At 41.5% G+C, this 23,211-nt stretch overlaps 2 protein-coding genes across 6 annotated transcripts in view; one reads left to right on the top strand and one right to left on the bottom strand.

The window, feature by feature from the left end:
* The window catches only part of LOC115601577 (trifunctional purine biosynthetic protein adenosine-3-like), a 28,602-nt gene extending 20,004 nt beyond the window's left edge, over nucleotides 1-8,598 (top strand). The window contains exons 18-23 of the mRNA XM_030471789.1: nucleotides 983-1,189; nucleotides 2,197-2,337; nucleotides 2,659-2,789; nucleotides 4,178-4,319; nucleotides 5,542-5,657; nucleotides 6,700-8,598. Coding sequence (XP_030327649.1) covers nucleotides 983-1,189; nucleotides 2,197-2,337; nucleotides 2,659-2,789; nucleotides 4,178-4,319; nucleotides 5,542-5,657; nucleotides 6,700-6,972 — 1,010 coding nt within the window. The 3' untranslated portion in view covers nucleotides 6,973-8,598. The remainder of the gene's footprint in view (nucleotides 1-982; nucleotides 1,190-2,196; nucleotides 2,338-2,658; nucleotides 2,790-4,177; nucleotides 4,320-5,541; nucleotides 5,658-6,699) is intronic.
* Nucleotides 8,599-10,329: 1,731 nt separating this feature from the next.
* LOC115601471 (trifunctional purine biosynthetic protein adenosine-3) overlaps nucleotides 10,330-23,211 on the bottom strand; it is a 37,729-nt gene continuing 24,847 nt past the window's right edge. For all 5 annotated transcript variants that reach the window (XM_030471511.1, XM_030471530.2, XM_030471521.1 and 2 more), the window contains 9 exons: nucleotides 22,958-23,156; nucleotides 20,133-20,381; nucleotides 19,627-19,779; nucleotides 18,212-18,415; nucleotides 17,754-17,885; nucleotides 17,001-17,131; nucleotides 15,379-15,520; nucleotides 12,208-12,323; nucleotides 10,330-11,000 (listed from right to left, as the gene is read on the bottom strand). In XM_030471511.1, the coding sequence (XP_030327371.1) occupies nucleotides 10,818-11,000; nucleotides 12,208-12,323; nucleotides 15,379-15,520; nucleotides 17,001-17,131; nucleotides 17,754-17,885; nucleotides 18,212-18,415; nucleotides 19,627-19,779; nucleotides 20,133-20,381; nucleotides 22,958-23,156 (1,509 nt within the window). In that variant the 3' untranslated portion in view covers nucleotides 10,330-10,817. The remainder of the gene's footprint in view (nucleotides 11,001-12,207; nucleotides 12,324-15,378; nucleotides 15,521-17,000; nucleotides 17,132-17,753; nucleotides 17,886-18,211; nucleotides 18,416-19,626; nucleotides 19,780-20,132; nucleotides 20,382-22,957; nucleotides 23,157-23,211) is intronic.

Here is a 23,211-nt window from a genome sequence, read left to right on the forward strand (position 1 = left end):
TACAGTGAAACTTGTTGAAAGAATTAATTTGCATTATTTACTATGCACACACACGAACAGGCACACATTTACTGGAGTTTTATGGTAGGTGGTAGCTTCCCCGCAGCAGATTAGCGTTTGACATGTGTAAGTAAGCTAGAATTTTTTCTGTTGAAGGTGAAATTTGGCAAAGTATTAAAAAGTTCAAAATATTAAAGAAAACCATATCCATGCAAGTCCAAAAATATTGTGGAGATGGGGAAGGGGGAAGGAATGGGCCTGTATGTCTATCTGTATTTCTTAAAAATGAAATTAGAAAGGAAAGAAATAAACCCAACTGGCAAGGTGGTGCCTAGCTTGCTTGCCAGTGCCTGGGACCACAGAGAAGATAACAAACCAAGGCATTGTTAGTTTCCTAAAGTCAAGATGCCAAGTCGGCACCATCAAACTTTCAACAGACAACCTAAGGCCATGCCTGTGTGAGTAGGATCAGTGTCAAAGCCTATCCATGCTTCCCATCCATCTGTAGAACACTCAGCCCTCTTCCAGTCTGCCCATCAATACAACTAAGTATAGAGTCTTATACTAATTATTGATTCTTTGAAACAGAAAACCAGGATCTGCTTAAGTAGTCTAAAAAAGCCAGCAGATGATTTGGCCCATGGCTCCTTTATCTCTTATGGAAGAGATGCAAGTCATCTGTAGCTTTTTTATTCTGGTTGATGAGGGGTGAATACAGTTTAATTCACCATCATTTCGTACATGTTCTCATTAGAAAGCCTAGAGGAGACTTGCCTCACACAAATTGTGGCTAGAAACCTCTAGCTAAGCAGCACCTATAAATTTGACTGGAAGTTGGGTCAGTGTCCTCCTTGGACAGTATTCTTGGAATAGCAAGAATTAGTCTCTATCAGCTCTTGTAATACATCATTGTCGCTATATATAATAAAAGACAAGTAGCAAACATTTGTGCTGACCATATACACATTTCAATCATTTTCAGATGCTTTCAGCTGGAAGATTCCGGAAATCTTTTGCTGGCTTTACAGAGAGGGAAACCTCTCTGAGGAGGAGATGGCTCAGACGTTTAATTGTGGGATCGCCGCAGTGTTGGTTGTGCAGAAGGACCTGGCTCAGCATGTGCTCAAGGACATACAGCGACATGAGGAAGCTTGGCTGATTGGGAAAGTTGTTGCCCCTTGTGATACAGGTTAGCAGGTGTCCTAATGGGAAAGGAAGACACTCACAAAAAATAAACAGAACATGCTTTGATTCAAAGTGTAACAGATTCACCTGGTCTCACTTCAGAGAGGTTTCCACTTAAGGCTGTGCTATTTATTTTTTAAGCTGATACAGGGTAAGTTGTTTTAGGTTGTAATTCTGTGAAATGCTGAACATCTCCTGGGAGGCACCAGTCGTCGTCAGCTCTGTAGGCACTGAGGAGACTCCCTATTGCAAAGTTTGTGTAGTTTATGTCTTTTTCCTGTGGTTTCACTAGGCTGGAGGCTGCTTGACACCTTCATATCTGGATTTCGTTATTAAATACAGTGGGAAGTGAATGTCTTGTTTTCAGAGTCACAGTACTCTGAATAATGTCTTACCTAGGTACTTGCTGGAGACTTGACTAAATCCTTCTGATAATGGTAAGGACTCAAACATTAGGTGGTTATATTTTATCACAGTCATGGTGATCAACCCACCTCCTTTGCAACCCGTTCCTTACTCACACTGATCCTGTGTAAAGATGAGGATAGGCCACAGCTGTGTATAGTTGTATGTGATTGTAAGTCTTCATTCTGGTGTGCCCATTGATTGACATGCAGCAAGACATGAGCCAAAATCCCTCTGGAAACCAAACAGCTTTGTTGGGGGAGCAGTTTGGGCAGCCAAAATGCAACATCATTTTTAGTGTAATTTTGCAACACAAGAGAAAGAGGAAGACACGTATAAAAGATGGGGATAACCCTTGAAAAGACCATACCTTACCTAGGCCTTTGTAAGCAATTCTGTGAGTAACACACAAGAGATCAGCACAACTAGTGTGAGTTGGTTTGTTCAAGTAGTACATGTTTTTGCAGTCGAGTTAGTGCTAACATAAATTCACTGCTGATAGGTTTTCTTTATTTGAAATTTGTATGATTAATAAACTATACAAAGTAAATTTAGATGGAGAAAAAAATCCAAGGTATTTTAACATTTTCCTCACGTTTGGAGAAGGTTCTCACATCGAAGTCAAGAATCTTCTAGAAGCTCTGCAGCTGAGCAGCCCCCAGCATCTGCTGAATAATGCTGTTGTTGAGAGTCAACACCAACCCAGAAAGAACAAAGTTAAAGTAGCTGTTCTCATCTCTGGAACAGGTGAGCTTTCATTTATCATCACAGAAATAAATGCCTTTACAAAGGAGCTGTTGAATCAGCCCTGATACAAGTGCATCCACCTTGCCTGTGAGTAGAGTCTATGGAGCTATCTAAAACCAAGGTTGTATTTTGACTAGAAGTCAATAAATTGTATTGTACTGCTTAACAAATGAGCTTTATTAATGCACAGATTCCTTAGTCCTCTTTTATTTGTGCAGTTGTTGGAAACAAGATTTTTGTTAGATAGACGGGACTGAGAGGCAATTGTCAGTGACGCAGGTGCTCATCTATTTCATGGTGTTTGCTCTCTCTTCATTTCAGGCACAAATCTTGCTGCACTCATTAGCTACGCGAAAGAGCCAGGCAGTTGTGCTCAAGTTGTCCTTGTCATCTCCAACAAGTCTGGTGTTGAAGAACTACGAAATGCAGCCCGGGCTGGAATTCCCACCAGGGTAAAGACACCCTTTTCCTTTCCTTTTCATGTTTCACTTCTGTTTAAAACTTTTGCTGAGGGTGAGCGGATGTAGCAGAAAGCTGTCAAAATTACCAGCAGAGGCAGAGCTGAAAGCTATCCAGTGCTCACTGGAGGTTGTGAGTCTTTCCCATCTCTTCAGTGAGTGCTACAGTCCAGAGTTAGGAATGGACTTAAAACCGCAAGTGCTATGATGATTTGGGTCTGAGACTGTAGCCTATGCAGGTTCAAGCTTTAACTGAAATCAGTAAGACTTTAGGCTCTGCAAAATACATAAGCATGTTGTCTCCTTGGCTAATCCCTTCTTAGAAAGACCTTTGCCTCATGTTGAGCTCAGTCACTTTCAGTGGCACCATACTCGTATTTTCTCCTGTCTGTGGTGAGTACAGTAGCACTATGGTACAGAAATGTTCACTGGTTCGTTTCATAAAAAGAAATCTAGAAAGGGACTACCATCATGTCATTGTATTTGTCTAAGCACATAACATGGCTTTTGAAAACATTCACCAACTTGGGATTTCAGATGCCATCCCCCAGCACTCTTCCTTCTAACGTTAAATAAATCTGAACAGTCATCATGTTTGTACAGCTATGCACAGATGGAAATAGAGGCTCCCATGCATTAAAAAGTTTCAGCAAGCTTCCTCAACAGCTGAGTTGGATTCATGATAATTTTTTTCTAGCAATATAAACTCATCTCCAGGAAAAAAAGAGTTATGTCAAAATCCATTCACGTTTTCATAGGCAAAAGCGTGACAGATTGTTAGCCCCTTATTTGAATGTCCTCATGAACAGAGTCAGGAATCAACAGTTACCTTGGGAGCTGAGGCTGAGAGGTGGGGTAGGCATAAGAAAAGTTCCTGGCTTCTCCTCCTCTTACACAGAATGTCTGGCCCATGTGTTGTCTTTTTAGATGAGTTTGTGATTTTCAGTCAGCCACTACAGACTAACTGGTGATGGTGATACCAGTGACTCATGACTATTTTTATTTTAGCCTTTGGCTAGACATTCTGGAATAAGAGGGCAGTATCTCCCAATGTGTTCTGCCTTATTTCCCTCTATACCACATTACCCACATGTTTCTCTTTTCACAGTTGGCTTCTGTTTGTGCAGGTTTTGTACATGTCCTAAAAAGCACCCTGTGTGATACAGCCAGTGTCAGCTAGCAAGTGCTCCTGGTGTTCCCAGGGATGCTTATATGAATGTGAAAAATCACAAATGTCCTGAATAATGTACCCACTTATAACTTTTTAAATCCTCAAATGCCCTGGAATAAATGCAGTTTGCTTTCCCTTTGTTGCCCGAGCTGCTCTCATTCACATGAGGTTATTTCCTTAATATGTTTTTTGATGTGTTTTAATATTTTAGGTGATTGATCATAAGCTATATGGGAGTCGCTCTGAATTTGACAGCACAATTGACCGAGTTCTTGAAGAATTTGCTGTTGAACTAATATGTCTTTCAGGATTTATGAGAATTTTGTCCAGCCCTTTTCTCAGAAAATGGAAAGGTAAGAAATTAGAAATGTAAAAAAGAAATTAAAATATGGATGCTTGCTCTCACCAGAATGACACAGTCATAGTTCTTTGTCCTTTGGTTAAATCTCTCATGGCCTTGCTGACACTGAGGTTTGCATGTTAATCAGTGGGGCTGCCCTACATTTCCATTTTTTCTGGCCAGTGGGACTGTGCTGGGATTCTGACTGTGCATTGGCAGAGAGATGCTTTGTGCTGGCATAATGAGGAACAGAGGGGCAAAGTCAGGGTCACGGATTTGGTCTGTCTGCCTGCCTTCTGGGAAGGAGAAGTGCTTGTGGACAGCCGGGAGTTTGGTCCTGTCCGCAGTAGGGGACAGGTTGCATAACCATGTCATCCATCAAGGAGCCGTGCTGGGGACTTGTGCTGAACTTTCTGCCTGCAGTTGTCACTCAGAAACAAATGGGAGAAAGACTGATCTCTCAGTTCATCTCTCTCCTGTGCTGCCCTGGCGGCTTCACAGCACAGCATCACTCTGCACTGTGTGCTGGAAATACAGCCTTACAGTCCCCTGAGCAAGTGTGGCTCTGCCATGGGGCAGAGCTTTCTTTAGACACATTCCAGGCCAGTGGAGGGGAAAAACACACATTCCTCTTTCCTCCTGGCTCTGGGTGCCTCGTGTCAGCTCCCAAGGCTTTGCTCAGAAGTCACTCTCTCACTATGTGGATTGCATTTGGACAGGCTTCTTTGGGAATGATGTTTCCTATGAAAATCACTTCCATCTGTGCAGTGGCTCTGCATGAGGCTACAGTGTGATATCCTTCGCTTCCAAGCCCCTCTTCTGCAGCATGAGGGCTGGTCACCTGGTAAGGGAGAGACTTACCACTCTGTCTGGCCATCCACGGGCACAAAAGCAAATGAAGTCCTTGTCAGTAACTGAAACATGCTTGCCTGGCTACTGCCAAAGCCTGCACGCCATCACCTGTGTTCCTGGAAGAGCACTATTTCTTCAGATCAGAGCAGTGCTTTCTCAGATTGCCTTACAGATCATCACATCATGTATATATTTGGCTTTTTAACCTGAATCTGAACATGCCCTGTTACATTCTGGTGGCATTTGAGACCATTTAAACTCCCGAGTGGTGCTCAGTGCTGCTATTTTGAGCTGATGATCACATCTCACTTTTATTTTTAAAGGAAATTCAGTTCAAATTGATTTTTTTTTTCCTTTTTTTCTCCTCTCATACCAATGCCCAGGGAAAATTTTGAATGCTTCCCCATCACTTTTCCCACCAGTAAACGACAGAAATGCCCATCAGCAAGCCCTGCAAAGTGGACTCAAAGTCACAGGCTGCACCGTGCATTTTGTCCTGGTAAGTGTCCTCTTGCCCAACATTGAGTAAGTTATGAAAAGGAATGTCATGGTTTAAGCCCAGCTGACAACTACATACCATGCGGTCACTTGCTCACTCCCCCAGCCCGTCCCCAGTGGGATGGGGAGGGGAATCAGAAGAGGTAAAAACCTGTGGGTTAAGATAAGAATGGGTTAATAATTGAAATAAAATATAATAATAATAGTAATAATAATAATAGGGAAGAGAGAGGAAGGAATAAACCCCACCCCCCCAAAAAAGTCCAAGTTGAGCAGCGATCGGTCCCTTCTGGATAGCTCCCCCCAGTTTATATACTGGGCATGACGTGCTGTGGTATGGAATACCCCTTTGGCTAGTTTGGGTCAGGTGTCCTGTATCTGCTTCCTCCCAGCTTCTTGTGCCCCTCCTCACTGGCAGAGCACGAGAGACTGGAAAGTTCTTGATCAGGGTAAGAGCTACTGAACAACTAAAACATCAGTGTGTTATCAGCATTGTTCTCAGACTAAAGCCAAAACGCAACCCTGCACCAGCTACTAGGAAGAAAATGAACTCTAATTTAAATTAACTCAAATTAAAGAAAATTAACTCTATTCCAGACAAGACCAGGACACGGAATTTGCTGTTTGCTTTTCTTTCTGAAGGCAGAAACAGGAAGAGGTAACAGGAATGTGTGGAAATCTTAGGATTGCTACCAGTAAAAACCGGAAGATGTGGGGGTTACATTGTGTTTGTGGTTTCTTGAGGTCCTGTCTTCTTCTTCCTTCATATTATGGTTTGGGATTTTTTCAGTTTCTCCTACTCTCAGCAAACTGCCCTCTCAGTCTTCCAGCCCGTATCTCTCTGCCTGCTGTACCCCCGGTGTAAGGTAGGTACCCCTAATGGAGGTGCAAGCCTCCCTAGCTGTACTTCAGGCCTCCTGCACACAACTACACGAATGCTGAGATCTCTCATGAGACTTTTTCTGCCCTTTCCACATTGTCCATAACCTTTCCAAGACTATTCACCAGCCTCTTCTAAAAGATTCCCAATATCCCCATTTCAGGAGGAATCTAGTCCAAAAGCAATGATCCACCAGGAGCCAGTATCTGTGAAGGCAGATGACACCGAGGAGATGCTGTCAGAAAGGGTTAAAGAAGCTGAGTGTCGGGCTTTTCCCATCGCCCTGCAGCTGGTGGCCAGTGGAGCAGTGCAGTTGGGAGCTGATGGTAAAACCTACTGGAAACAAGAGAGCCGAGGTCTGTGTCTTCAAGAAGGGAAGAGAGACTGCACATCCTCTCTCGTGGCTCTGGAGCCTCAAGAAAACGATGTGCTGTAGCCAGGTTAACAAGTGGTTTGCTGTCTGCTCATCTTTCCCTCTTCCCTCCTCCTCCGTGCCCTTGATGTGCTTCTCTTTGACTGCAGGCATATCAGTGTCACAAGTTTCCATTCTGAGCCATGATCCCTTTCCCTTAGCTTGCAGCTTTAGTTACACTCGTTTTGCAAAACTGGCAGTGGAAGCTGAGCTATCATTCCAGATTTTTGATTTCTTTGTTCTGTTCTTTCCTCTGTAAAGGAGATATTGTGGTACAAATCAAAGAGGGGGCTTAAGCTGTAAAAATGGCCTAGTGCTTTAGAGGGAAATTAATTCCATTTTGTTGGCTGCATCACCAAGATGCAGAGCACCAAGAGCTTCTCAAAGCAACCACAAACAGGAGCCATGCTGCTGCAGGAGGGGGAAGAGGCCAGACATATCCGGGCAGATCAGAAGTGAGGTACAGCCTGGCACAGGGTGGATTTGTGGGTGAACAAGCATTGGGAACGAATGCATAGTTCTGTGGGAGGAGGTGGGAGCCTAGAAGGACCCCATCCTTGCGGAGGTGCTCCCACAGTGGTGGGAGCACCTCAGGGTGCAGAGGAGAAGAGGGTCTGTAAACATGCACCAGTGGGGGAGCCAGAGTCTAGTGAACTGAAGGCCAAAAGGCAGGGAACCTTTAGAAGGCAAAACAAAATGAAACAACCCCCCCTTCACAGATTGTCAATAGAATGTACCAGTGCACACTGAACATACAACTAGACACTTTTGCCTGCTCCATGAAAGGGAGAGGCGCAGGGACATTCCCAGAATTCCATATTAAAACATTTGGATCTTGAGGGATGAAAATTTGATTGGAGGGAGCAGAAACACAGATTTCAGGCATTTTTCTTCCCTCATCTTTGAAATCAGCAGAACAAAACATGCTCAGCTTAACTTGCAGCAGCAGGAAAATCTCTTTTCTTTGTTGACTGAATGACTGGCTTGGTCCAGAGTCACTGCTGTTAAATAAAACCTTTTCTGTGGAAGCTATTTTATAGCTGCCAGAATAATGACTTCCATGCAAGCAACAAACCAGAGGAAGAATGTTAGCTAAGAACCTACTTGAACAAACTAGAAAAGAAGTAGCCAGAGCTAATTTTCCATAGGAGAGATCACTCATATCCATCAGATACAGTGACAAAAATGTATTCTTATTTTGGTATTACACAAACTGTACTCGTAAAGGACATACTATATATTTCCCTGTTGGCTTTATCAGGCTGTTTGAGAGCATGAGTCAGATCCAGTTAAAAGTCTAAATTTGTCCTTTCTTTTCTAATGTGTAGCTAATGGTGTTTCAGTAGTTGGGGAGACAGAAAAATTCAGTTCCCTCCTGTGAGCTCTGCCATACAGAAATCTGTATTTGTCTCTTGCACTCCAGTGACTGGAGCAAGGAACGTGTGTTTTTCAGGATCTGGGAGAAATAGGAAGATCTGTAACTAGGCAAGATTAACTAATGTTTGGTATATATAGATACTTTTCATGATAAGCACATTGCTTAGTTTGCTTTTGGTTTGTTGTAACTGTGTAGAAACTTCCTGTTGTGTATTATTTGAATTGCATGGCATGCATGACTGAATGTTCCAGACGTCACAAATAAAATGTTAAAAGAGAACAGGGCACAAGTTCTGCTCTCCAGACGATCACCATGGTATCAAACAACTCCTCTAATCGTGCTGCTGGCATCCCTCTGAGGTTGGGTGCGGTGATTCTATTAATCTATCTGTTCTTTCTACAGAGTGGTAATGGAAGCAAAACCACCTAAGATCCAGTTCACACTCACATTTCTTTTTATGCATTTGTAGAAATACAGATAGGTGCTAAAATCCCATTTGCCATCAGCCTTAGATGGCAAAACACCCTAGTCTTGCTCAAGCTGTCTGTGATGGAACAGGGTGTTGGGTTTGGAGCATCTGGGCCTTCTGTTGCCTTTCCTGGCAGTGATCAGACTGCTTTTATCAGTATTGTTATATTTATTAACTGTACGAGTACTGATTTCACCTCTAGTGGTCTTAACTTCCTCTAATGTGTGAGTTAAGTACAATTTCTTTTGACTTGTAAAATGTTCACTTTGCAGTGTTGCTGAGGCACTGAGCTCGTGCGGGCTGAGCCCCTGCCAGAGCCGGACGCTCCCCGCGTCTTCTGCATCCTCACCGAGCCAGGCTGGATTTCAGACCTCAGTGGGCAGTTTGCCTCTGGGGGAGACCCTTCTGTGGGAGGGCAGGTTTGTAAAGAAAACCTCTGGGATGAAGATTTGGCTTTTATTCTTTGCCCTTTACAAGCAAATCAAATGGGACCATGTCACTTTCTTCTGTATTCGCTTGAGCTCTATCCTCAGTGACAAACGATGACAGGAGTATCTTGTCAGCAAGTTTCTTCATCACGGACCAGCTGGCCATGGACACAGTAAGGTCACCACACTCCATGAGTTGTTACTGACTTACACAGGATTGCACGTGTTGTAACCTCACAAACCGATTTATCGTTGCTGTACTGCAGACAAAGTTAATTCCTGTTTCTCAAACTCCTGCTGCAGCTCATGCCCCTGGCAAAGGAATTCCACTGAAAGATTTTGATATTGAAATTTTAAACTTTATTAGACATGATTTCAAATCCAAATTGAGATTATGTCAACACAGAAGTAGCATAAAGGCGGCAGTGCACAGAATACAAATCAGCTTTCTCTGTATTAAAGGGGAGCTCTAAAACATACATAATGAGCTTCAGTCAGATGCTTCTGGCTTGTATGGGGGAAAACTGATTATTTTAGTAAATACATTAAAATGTTTCCACAACTAATATTAAAATATTAAAAAAGACCAGGTGCTTTTTCACCAGAATCGAGCTGTTCAAAAAAACCTTACTGTTTTCAGAACAATAACATTTACTGGGTTTCCATCAGTGAAAATCCATCAGTATTTTAGGTGAAAATACCAGTCCAAGAATAAAGGCACTTAACGTCAGCAGAATTGCTGAAGCACGTCCCACAAGCCAAGAACACATTCTGTATCTAGTCCTAACCCTTCTTCTGCTTGTTAAAACGAAAAAAACCCAGACAACTATTTTGGCTCTGAACAAATCTCTGAGGGGAATCCATATCTGGATTCACATGGGGATGCTCAAAGGCAAATGGTCATTGGACATTTAAATCTAGTCAGCATCTGATAGCAGGTCCAACACTTGAAATTCCAGACTATGTCCAGAATCCGGCCCAGGCAAAATCTACCAACATTAAAATAGAAACTATATGGAAAAAATTCCATTTCATTACCTGCAGGAATAGTGTTTTGGGAGGCTAGTTCTTGTTTTGGCCTTAGATTTTTGAGTAAAGTTTTTGCCTTTAGCTGTCTCCCACGTTGTACCAGTTCCATTACTTTTCCCCACAAACACTTTACAGCACATGAGAAGAGGATCCTGTTACAGTCCATACAGTCTGCTAGAGAGTAATACTGACGTTCCCAAGTCGACCTCAGAGATGCTCAGATCTCTCTGCAACCAAGAGAATGGGTTTTTTGTTTGTTAAGAAAGTGATTGAGAGCCCAAATATTGGCAAATGAAGTGATTATAATTAGGAAACATGTAACAGAGCCATCACTGAAACTACTGAGAACAGCCCCCTGCCTTAATATTCCCATTCCTTCTCCAGATTTCTCCGTATTTTCCTTTGAATCTCTAACCATTTGCGTGAGAACATGACATGGTAAACTCTATGTTGAAAACACTATGTGAAGGGAATACAGTGTCCACGTTACTAGTCTGTGACCTCTCTCTCGATCAGTTAAGGCACGCAGCTGCCCCACCTGAGGACACTGGTGGACATGATGCTCCTACTTCCAGTAGATCTTGCCGGCTTCCCCAACCTGCACGGCCCCGCTGGCCACGAGCTGCAGGGCAGCGGGGAAGGCTCGGTGCTCAGCCTCCTTCACCCTTTCGGACAGGGTCTCCACTGTGTCACCAACCTTAACTGGAACTGCCTCTTGGAAAATGATAGCTCCAGCGTCGACTTCCTCCTGTAAAAGCAATAGCCAAAAAGTCTATGTGGTTGAAAGAGGACAACAAATGTAACCCAGCTGCCTTGGGGATCTGTTTAGCATTACGTTGTTACAGGAAACATGGATTTGGGCTCATGTGAGGAGTGCAGAAAAGATGCTGGCACTCACACCGGCCTGCGAGGCACTGGCAGAAGTGTAGTGTTCACCAAAAAAGGGGAGGTAGGCAGAACACCAGCGAGTAACATTTCTGCTACAGAAGAGAACAAAAGCCATGCTAACTGGGGACATGATAGGCTAAATTGGACCAAATGATGACATTTCAATCCAGAAGAGTGAATTAGCCAAGCCGTGGCACAGAGCCAGAGTAGAGGACCCAGCAGGTCTTTCTTCTGCATGTTAATGAGGCAGATCCCTGCTGCTGAGTTATTGTTTCTCAGTACATTGCCACACAGAGAAGAAACCCTAAGTCGTATCATGGAGAAAGGAATGCAATTTTTTCTTCTCTCTGGAAAACAGTTTTTGTCTCCTTTTCCAAGAGAAAGGAAAAATCATGAGAACAGATGTCAGGAGCAATGAAAAAGGAGAGGATAATCTGAAGAATGCAGCGAAGGGGGGGGGAGACTGTTACTATCAACCCTGAGAACTGAACAAGATGGAAAAAATGCACCCTGAGGTGACAAAAATGTGCATCTTCCAAGTGGAGAGATCCCTGGCTTTTGTTTTTTAGTTTCTGACTAACAGAAATTGTGCAGTTTTTCTCCATTACCACAAACACCACGTTACTTCTTAACAGATTGAAGCTTCTCGTGCCATTCCCAGGGGTGTTGGTTGTTGAGTTTCCTTTTTTTCTTTTCTTAAAAGCAATGGATAAGGAAGGTTGTATGATAAAATCTAAGAAGTTGGTGCTGTGTAGTAATAAAGAGTTTGGGTTAGCCAAGGCCTTATGTGAACTAGTACCCCCACTCCAACTGCTGCTGCTAGGCAGCAGTGGGATGCTTACGGAGGAAGTTAGCTTAGATAAAGCCTAAACTCCTGTATAGGCTATTAATTTCCAGTTCCTTCTCCAGGGATGGCAAACTAAAGCTTTATATTGTCTAATAATGTTATGAATGAGCAAAGGAGCAAAGGTAAGGAAAGGTGATGATATAAAGATGTTCCAAGCAAGCTTCGAGGTGAAAATCTTCAGACTAATGAATTACAAAGGGAAGGAGAAGGAAGTACTTACAGCTACAAAATGTACAGTGCAGCCTGTGACTCGCACTCCCGCCTGTAACACCAGCTTGTGGGCATTTGCGCCCTTAAAAGAAGGCAGTAGAGATGGGTGTATGTTCAGTATTTTTCCTGGAAAATCATAAGTGAGGTCATTGTCTTTTAGCATTCAGCCTTACCGGCGCGTTTGAAGCACCGTAATCAACAGAGGAACAAGTTACATTAGTGAAGAAGATTTTTCACACCTTCTGCGTACACTTCATTTTGATGATACTGACAGACAAACCAGCCCAAAGCATTTCGGAACGTCTCGCTGTTTCCGCAATCAGTTACAATCAATTGCACGGCTAAAGCACATTCCTCCAGTGGCTGTTTTGATGTAGCTGCCCCTTCCCTCAGCCCCTTGTTCTTCTCTGCTTTGATCACAAGCACAATCCCCTTTCTTACGAACTCAGCACCCAGAAGAAACTCGGTGTCGTTTCAAATGATGTAACAGATGCCCCATGACAAGGCAAAAATTCTTCAGCCTGGATTTTTCCTCCACACCTGTTTTGGCTTAATAAAAGACAACAGCTGCTCATATAGGAGCCTTCTCTCTGCCCTTCTGACAAGCACCTGTCTGTCACTACTGATTTCCATGTGGAAAGTTGGCAGGGGGCTCTTGAAATTGATAATGTAACCTCTAATGCTCAGCCAGATGCAACCGTGGTTATGTCCCCGGGAAGCCTGTACCTTACATTTGCTTTAGAAGAGAAAATATATGCCTGAGTTCCTACCCAGCTGTAAAGTAAGGGAGAGTGGCTGCTTGTGACCTCAGGGTCTCACCACTGCACCAACGCGATGGTTAAACCATGAGAAAACCTTTCTTCTGGTAGACTTCCTCTGTTTGCTCCTAATAGTCTGTGACAACTCCTCCTGCCCATTCCGGACCAGAGTGAAGTCAAAAGGTGCTTGACAGCCCCAGATCTTCTCTTAGATACAGTACAAACCCTTACAGGATAAAAAAAAAAGTGGCCATCGATACTATTTATACCCCAGAATGCTTCACCCACGCCGTCTCTGCATGCCTCCTGCTTAGGAAGACTGTATGTCATCGGGATTCATTGAACACCACCTAAATGCCAAGCAGCGAGACAGAGCTGACATATGCTGGCGGAGGCAGCAGTGTACCGAAATAGAGGCTTCTGATTTTGTAATGTGAAGGGAAGGCCATTCCTGGCAGCACCATACGAAACCTGCCCTCTCACTGCAGTAACTCATGCAGATATTGGCCTGTGCAACTTCAAAGAGGCAAATGTATGGGCCGATCTTCAACAATATCTCAAATGTGGTTTGTATCTCCAAAATACCCCTTTTTGAACATCAGCATCTCCCTTCCTGCTGCTCAAGCAAAAAAGTATTTGGGATAGTGAGCTGAAAACAACACTCTGCACTTTTGTCTTGAGTTTCCCCACTTGCTTATTACAATATTGTCAGAAACTGCTCTAAAGGAATGTGGGTTTCTGTTTGCTTGGTTTCGTGTTTTGTTTTTTAATCTGTCCTTTATGTTGACATTAAAAATTAACATCTCAGGGCTGTTAAGTAAGAAAAAGTTTCACAAGTAACTTCACACTCAATGTCCTTGTGACTGCGAGAGAAAGAAAAAGTAACAGCTTTTAAGAGAGCTGCAACACGAATTGGTTACTGGTGGATAATTTAGGGCAGTCAGTGCCTCGGCATGTCTGGGACAGTTTTACAGCAGGCTCCTGTTAGCTGGCAGAGACCCCTGAGCTCAACTGAGCTCACACCTAAGACCCAACTGAAGCATACTCCTGCTCAGAGCTCACACAGGTGTCTGTTTTCAAGTTCAATTCAGTGCTGGGCATTTATAAATGAGTCAACCATCCTGTACTGAAACAAGTCTTTTCTTTTGCTCTCAGGCCAGTCATACACATAATGCAAATCCTGCACTGTGCAGGGCCATCATCAGGGCTAGAATTGCTCTGACCCTAAAGCAGAGGGAACTAAATTCATCCTTTATTTGCACAAGATCTCTGCACTAGAGAAAGTTCTTTTCCATCCTCAACACAGATACTCTACTCAGAACACATCTCCTGTAGTGAGGAATTCCTCTCTCCCAACTACAGCTGTCTACAGCACAGACTTTTATGTCTTCTGGACTCCGTAATAAATGGGGAGAAACAAAAACAATTCACCTGACTTACTTTAGCTGACAGCTTTAGCATAAAATGAATTGCCTCCTTGGAATGCCTGTTTTGCTCCACTGGTTTTAAAGAGAGGTTTGAAAAGCAGTTCAAGTGTAAAAGGTCTGTATCACAGACACACCCAGGGGAACACAAAAGTCACCCTGTGTACAATAAGGCCACCCACCGTGTAGGCTGACCAGCCTGTAGTTAACTGGTATGAGCAAGAACTAGTCTAAGTAACCCTCACTGAACCCAAAGCAAACAGTGAGAAGAACAGCTGTCTGTATGATTCAGGGCTCCCGGAAAGAAACAGAAAGAGGTAAGAAGAGGAATGTAACAAGGGGAAGGGAGAGCAGCCACTGAAGTAGGCAGAGGTGTTACCAGCCTGTAACAAAGACCTGGAAAAACTGTAAAAGATGACCAGAATGGAGACACTGTGAACGCGTTGGACCAACAAGAGCTCAATGTGCCTGTGAAACACGCCACTCTTGGATTCAGACAGCTCCTGGGATGTCTGACGAGATGACTGGCAAGGTCTTGTTAACAGGAGCTGCATGTTACTGCCCAGTTCTGCAGTTTTACACGCAGCCAAAACAGCTCATCAGTTAGGGGAAGGAATTCTCAGTGTCTGGATGCTCACCTCGTCCCGACCAACATGTACTCCTTAGGTGACAATTTGCCCTGCACCTCATGTTTGCAGAGGTATAAAGTCTTCACGGCCTTATTTTTAAACATTTTCTAATAAATCAAAGACTACAAGATCTTCACTTGCCCTTGGCTTCCTTAAATCTTTGTGGAAATGACAGAGGGAAGGGGAAAAATACTGCCTTTCTCTTTCTTATCCCTTTCCTTACATGATGGGAAGAGTCTAGTTTCCTGCAAACCCAGAATTAGTATGGTCCCTTCTCTGTATTTTTCCTATTTTCTTTTTCCTGAAGATAAGCTATAAAATTACTTAAAGAAAAAAAAGAAAAAAGCATATAGTGCTCTGCTGTGCTCACCTTCCCATTTTTTGACAAAAGGACCTGACAGTATTCGCATGAATCCAGCCAGGCAGATCAGTTCAACTGAGAATTCTTCAAGGACTTTGTCAACGGCACTGTCAAATTCAGTGCGACTTCCATACAATTTATGGTCAATAACCTGTGATAACCCAAAAGACAAAGAAATATGGACATGGTGTTAATTTAAAGCCCTAAGAGCACAATCAAATGGTAGCCTGGAGTAATAAAACCCAAGTAAATATCCACGTGTGGCTCAAGTTGGGTAGACATGCACAGCAAGAAGAGTTCATAAATGCATGCAGCTCACAGGCAAACTTGCAGTCTTTATTCCTGTCCACAAAGAGCAATCATCAGAATAAACAACAATTCGATTTTATTAGGCCCACAGCTGTAGGCCCCAGCATTCTGACACAATTTAACAACCTACAAACGTAGGTCATTACGACAACCTAAAGTCTTACAACTATTTCATTCAATTTAAGGCCTCTGACAGTTTTAAGCAGTTGAACCTTGCTAGAAGTTTTATCACAAAACCTTGAAAAAAAGGCTAATCGCTACTCATAAAACAGCCCCTGCCGCATAAGGTCAATGTACTTACGCATTTTCCATCCAGGACACATCCCCTCATTTAAGCAGGAAGAAGGCAGTGCTACATAACTTAAAACATTCACAGTCTTTTAAATAAAAGTACCTGTTAATGCCTACCAGATTTGCCATAGTAGTTTTGAAACACCAGAACTGGTTAGTTGAGAAGGTGGTAGAGAGCACTAGAAGCAGAGCCCAGGTCAACACTAGGCAGAACTACCCAGTTCTGGCACACCATATTCCTCAGTGCCTCTGTTTCATCACTCTCCATCTTAACCATCGAGACCATCAGCCCACCCAGACCATATTTTTTCCCTCATTATATGTTTGTTCTTCCCTGTACACCATGGACATATTTTACTTGTGATCTTTGTGTACTTCCAAATAACAGACAGCAACACTGATGTTCAGATCCTGCTACTGTTAAAGTTAATAACAAAGCTTGCATTGAGCCAAACTCTTCCCTGTGCCCATAGCTATCAGTGAGAAGTGCCTGTAAAATGCAAGGTTAGAACAGTAGCATTTCACATCTGTAATACAAATGACTGAACAAAGAGCAAAGCAATGCGGCACCGGATTCAGTGATACTAAGGGAAACGCAGTTTGGTTTGCATTAGTCCTGGAGAGCCTGAAGCAATGCCCAGGGAGTCAGTGGAAGATGCGTTTGACATCCCTGTTTCAGTCAAATGAACTACTGTGTCTATTTAGCATGTAATTTTAAAATTAAATTTGGATAAAATAGCTTGTTACTTCAGTGGAAATGCACTACAGTTAAATACATGGTAACATTTAAACTGTAACTCTGACAGTTTTGTACAATAGCGACTGTTCCCAAACCCATCAGGATTGCTGGCAGCATCTCTGAGAAGGAGAAAGTTTGCTCAAGGGCACAAATTCATGACAGACTGAAAAAGAAAAGCTAAGGCTTCCTATCAAACCATCTTTTACCCTAATAAAACTTGTTATGTCCCACTGCCTTCCCGCTAGAGTCAGAGCTAAAGATGGTTTATTTTAAAAAGATGAGAAATACTTACCCTTGTAGAAATACCAGCTCTTTCAGCTTTCCTTAACCCCTCCACACCAGCTTTGTTAGAAATAACAAGAACTATTTGTGCAAAACTGGTGGGTTTCTTTGTGCTGTTTATGAGGGCTTCCAGGTTTGTGCCTATGAGTGACAAAATAATTCATGAATACTAAAGACATTCCTGGAGAATAAATGTAGTTAGGAGCTAGAAAAGGTTTTAAATAAGCAGCAATGTGGGTGAGACCCAATCCAAAAATCACCGATGTTAACAATAATCCTTTTTTAATTGATATTACTGGAGGCTGAATTTGACAGCTGGAGGCTACAGGGCTTTTACTAGCAATTAAATTTGCAAACTATAATTTATGGAATTGAAATGATGGTCTACTTCTTAGCAAGTGAGAACACTGGAAACCCTAGCAGTGCCTATATGGCAAGAAGAAATTCTGCTCTACTTATGAAATCATGCTGTTGTCCCTACAGTGCAGTGCAGTCATTGCTTGGATGTGGAGATATGCAGAATCTGCAGATAAAATGAACACAGATGCAATTCACAGTCAGTTTGCAGCAGAGGTTAAAGATCGTTCTGTTTGTGATTGAAATTAATCCATGATCCAAATATATCTTGCTTGTTACTGAAAGCCTGCTAGAAACCTATCAGAGCCTCCATGGAGAATTGAAGGACTTATGAGATTTTACATCTAAGCTCAAGTTCCTTTTTCAATAGTCTGTTTTACACTGTAGTGAAGAATACAACTCTCACCTGTTCCAGAGATAAGGACAGCAACCTTCACTTTGTTTGTTTGGATTTTGCCTTGGATATGGCTGTGCAGAGACAATGACCTATTTGCCTGCAACGCCTGAAGCAGATTATGGACTTTAACACGGGCAGAGCCTGAACACAAGAGGAAAAAAAAAAGCAAACAAAGTAACGCATAAATAAATGGAGAAACAGAGAGAGGAGAAAAGCGCCCATGAAAAGAGATTAAAGGCACTGCTTTACTCCTCATTATTTATTTATAGTTGTGGTGACATCTGACATTGCTAATCATGTGTTCTATGGACTAAGACTGAAGTCATGAGGGCTGTCATTTTAATACCCTGTGCAAAAAAGCCACGGAGGTGTCAATCAAGAAATTTTCAGCTAACCTCCATGAAGACTCACTAGCCAAGGAATTCAGCTCTGCATTTTTTCTCTAAGGAAAATAAAAACGTAATAACCTTTTTGAAGGGAGACAACTTTCCCGATCAGCCAGGCTGCCTCATGTCTCTTTATGTCCTTGAGGACCTGCTGAGCCAGCTCCTTCTGAACTACCAAGACAGCACCGATGCCACAATTAAATGTCCGAGTCATTTCCTCCTCAGAAAGGTTCCCTTCTTTATGGAGCCAGCAAAAGATTTCAGGAATCTTCCAAGTAAGAGCATCTGAAGAGAATTGAAAATACAAACGAAGAGTGGAAATCTTGAAAATACAAATGAAGAGTGGAAATCTTGAAAATACAAATGAAGAGTGGAAATCAGTACTAATGGATAAATACTAGAAGTATTAGAGCATTAAGAGGCAAGATCTGGGTGAAAAGCACAGACAATGTCCCACAGCAGCATTAGCTTGCGTGAAACCAGCTTCCATGCAGAGAAACAGGATTTTTTTTTTCCTTCCTCACTGAACAAGACTTGGGAGTAGAAAGAAGTACCACTCAGGGAAGAAAATAATCATATTGCTCTACTGCAATCCACTAATCAGTAATTCAAAGTGGGCTCTGAGGCATTCTTCGGAAAATCCTCTTCTTGAAGGTGACACCTCTGCTTCTAGAGAAACTATTGTACCAGAACAGTAGCCTTAAAAACTGCCACAAGTCTCACATTGCCCACAATTCCAACCAGGCAAAGATGATTTTCAGCAGCACAAGGAATGCTTCTGGACAAACTATTGGAAAGGAACTTCAAAGACACTAAGTTTCTTTCTTGTCATGTTATTTTTAAAATTGCATTATCTCCATTTATCTATACCAGTGCCCACTATGGACAAGTGGAAGAATGATTTACATGCAGTTCTGGAGTGCAAAAGTCAATATTATTTCCCTTATTTTTTTCTACAACACAGTGAACACTGCATAGCTTATAGTAAGTCATTTACCTTTCCATACTACACTTCCTCTGTAAGTGAAATACACTTCCTATCACACCTGATGAGATTGGGGTAAGGATTAATTATGGTATGTCAAATAGCATGAGATGTACTTGAGCTAGTAATCGTAACTGAATGCTAATTCAAGACTTCATGATTATCATTTAATTAGCAATAATTCTGTAGGTTATTGCAAATTGTGACAGCTCACTTTGGATTGCCTTTAAAGTTGTTTTATTTTCACAAGTATGGATAAAATCCAATCCAAAGCACCACCAGGGGAAGTGAATTCAGTGGGTAGCAGTCTTAAGACTACAAAGTGTTTTGACTGGCTCTGATTCAGACACAAGGAGAAATTCAGCAACAATGAAGAAAAAAGCAAACATTTCTGGACAGGCAAGTCTAGCTCTTACAGCATGAGTCAGCTGACATGGCTCTATCTACACATAGTTCCACACCAATCCATATTAACATGAGGATGCTTCCATAGCTTTTCTTTTTATCTCACCTAAAACGACACCAAAGGACTCCGGGAGAACTCTGGGGATGTTTTCCAGCAAGCCCCCTCCAGTGATGTGGGCATAGGCTTTCACATGGCCTGAGCGAAGAATGGGCAACAGAGTCTTACTGTAGATTTTTGTTGGGGTTAACAAGAGATCTCCTGTAGATGAAAGAGCATGAAAGAAGACCAGTTACAGCACAGAAAGAAACGTTAACCAATATACTATTGAGGAAATGTCAAAATATTGATTTGCTGGATACTAATGAGCATTGTACCACAGAGAGAACCACAATGTTCTACTTCTCTGCATATGAATTAGTTATTTATCCCCCTCCCTTGATTTCTTTCCTGGATATGTGATTCATGGGAAAAAAGAAAACAAAAACATGTTAATACTTTTTTTAGTACCTTAGAAAACTTACAAAAGCAAAAGCACAGATAAAACAATTGTGACATTTGCCTGTTCTGAAGTTCAAGTTATAATGCAAGAAACTGTGTGATATAAGTGGTACCTAATGTCTGATCACCAGAGACATCAACCGGAGAAGAGAAATCAAACGATGACTTTTCCACAATCTTCCTTACAAGGCTGTACCCATTGCTGTGAACCCCTGAAGAAGCTACTCCAATGACCACGTCGCCATCAGCAATTCTCTCCAGCTGGGGCAGCATCTGCCCTCGCTCCACTGCACCAACAGCAAAGCCAGCCAGGTCATACTCTCCGGGTGGATACATGCCTGGCATTTCAGCAGTTTCTCCTCCTGTGGAAACCAAAAAAAGAGAAAGAGGATGTTGTAAAACCAATGGGACCAGGAGGCATGCAATTTTTCAGTTTTAAACTCATAAGGCATTAACAGAGTAATTTTTTAATTTTAATTACATTAACAAACATTAAAAGTAATTAAAAACATGCTTGTCACAGGCCCTTCAATTGAACAAGCAATTCCATATTGGGAAAGAATGTTTCCTCCCTCACTCTGACAACCAGTATCAAATTGATGTGCATTCACATTTTAAAATCAAACCACATATTTAGTGTTTCATATTTCCAAATTTCTGTCAGGTTTAATATTCTCCATGTAAAACCTACAAGATAGAAGCGATACAAGAAATTCATACAAGGACATCCCAGGAACAACATAACTATCAGTCTCACTTGCCTTCATAAAGATTTTGAACACAGTGCTATCCTGCTTGCCCACAACCTGGTCATCATTATCACTGTTTGGGCTCCAAATGTACATGAGTGATGGTGGAAGCTGCACTTGTGCTCAGTGATTGGCACTGCTCAATACTAGATTCTCCGGAAGTTTTTCCAGGTTCCTACATAACATTGCTATAACCAGCTTTAAAAGCAAAGTACATTTGCTTAGATACATCTGTTTAAATCTGTATTTAATAATGTTTGTGCAAACCCAAGCACGTAGATAAGCCTTTCAGTACCTTGCTATCAAGTGGTCTGATGAGCTTAAGGTGGTTGAGCTGAATATTCAGCTATTGCAGAAATGCAAGGTAGGAATTTAGGAACATGTTTCAAACGAGACTTGTATGAGATGGCGCTATACAAAGACATGCTGTGTGTGTGCACAGTGAGATGAATGTGTGAAGCTGGAGCCCAAACTGAAATTTATTTCGATGCTCCAGGCTACAGGAAAGCATTTCCTCCTTAGGTTCAGAGTTACTGCATCGTCTCTGTCCCTTCTTTTCCAAGAGTGCCAGAAATTTGGAAAACAAATCATGGTTGTTTTATTTGTAAGTTCAGTGGACTTATTTTATATTAGCACAAAAATATATTTGCTAACCCATTTACAATCTAGAGAAATTGTTCTCTAGTAACAAACTTAAAACATCCAAAGCCCTTTGTAATTCTAAAGTCTTCCAGCTGGAAATAGAACCTTGACATTTCAGTAAGTAATTCCATACCAAGATTTCACATAACATGTACTTATGCTGAAGTATGAATGGTTTGATTATATCGGGTAAACTGAGAGAACACCTTAAGAAAAATATAAAGCTGACTAATAGTTCATGCAGAAAAAATTAAACCAGAACATAAACAGCCTCCTGTTCAAAGCTTGTAAGCTACCTCAAAATGACACACTCCCACTTACAAAAGACTTTTGTTACTAACTTTCTTAAAGAATTAGAAAAAAATGACAGAATTACTGTATTACAAATTATAAAGTGGTATCTAATGTAAGACACTTGAACAGTCATTTTTACTCTCAAATTAAAGGTAATTTTTGAAAAATCACAGCAATTCTTCATGTCTGTTTTTCTATAAAAAGAAGGAAAACCAAAAATCATGTGAGGAAACAGAACTTTCTGGGTTTCATTTTCTATTTTCTATTTTCAATTTCTAAAATTTAACCCTGCATTGTACTCCTTTTATAAACTAAAACCTGTTACAAAAGAATGTATTTTTGACTGACCTAGAAATATTTTTATTGAGTTGAATTTGAACAGTGTTAAAGCTGTATTTTTTGAGATTCAAGAAGACAAATATTGTATCATTTTCATGGATAACTAGATTACTGTATACCAGAATATATACGTATTTTTTAGTAAAATGTATTATGTATTCGTATTACAGGGTTGAAAAGGAAAATATTTAAATTTGAAATTAATATCTTGGAATATGCTCATCTTGGTGAAACAAATCTTCAGCAGACAAATAGTTTTTCTATTAGTTTTGTAACTAGTGAAACCTGTTTTATGTTTCTGTCTCGTGGTTAATGTCTGTGTTTTAAGTAGTGAGGTCCAGCCAAAGCTTTTGTTGCATTCATAAGGACAGTCTTGAGCTTTCTAGTTTTATGAAGCTTGTGGGACAAAACAGCTGCAAGATCTCTACCTTTCCTATTAAATTGGGTCAAAATCAGCCAAGAGATTTAAAAGATAATATGTATGCACACAGGTACAGGTGCTTGCACAGTAACACATATAAATCTAGTTTCCAGAGGAAAACTAGAGGATTTCCTTTAGGATAAAGGATAAACAAGCCTATTTGGCATGTTTTAAAATCTACTTGAAAAATACAAAGGATTAAAATATATGAATTGTTAGTTTTCTAGATAGTTGCTATAGTTACAAAGTTAAATAAAAAGATACTAATAAGAAAGTTTATATGCAACTTCCAGAGCTAATGGCAACATTTGTATGGAGTTCTGTCACTTTCCAGTAGAGATCACGTTCTCTGACAGCAAAGACATATGACACTCTGGGGTTTGTTTTCACTCCTCTAAGATTCGTCAGTAGAGCAGGAAAACAAACACATTAAAAACAATTACAAATATATTGCAAAAGATTTTTCGTATCCTTCAAAAAAGCATGTTCATACCTAAAAGTGCACATCCTGCTTTTTTGCAAGCTTCAGCTATTCCTCCAATGACACGCTGAGCTACTTCCACGTCAAGTTTGCCACAGGCAAAATAGTCAAGGAAGAAGAGGGGCTCTGCTCCTTGAGCCAAGATGTCATTCACACACATGGCAACCAGGTCCTGACCTATGGTGTCATGTTTCTTACACACTTGTGCAATCTGCAAAACACATCGAGAGAGAGAGGGAACCCGTTGGTTAGCTTTGAGAAACCGA

The sequence above is a fragment of the Strigops habroptila genome, chromosome 2, assembly GCF_004027225.2.
Source record: "Strigops habroptila isolate Jane chromosome 2, bStrHab1.2.pri, whole genome shotgun sequence".
Taxonomy (NCBI): domain Eukaryota; kingdom Metazoa; phylum Chordata; class Aves; order Psittaciformes; family Psittacidae; genus Strigops; species Strigops habroptila.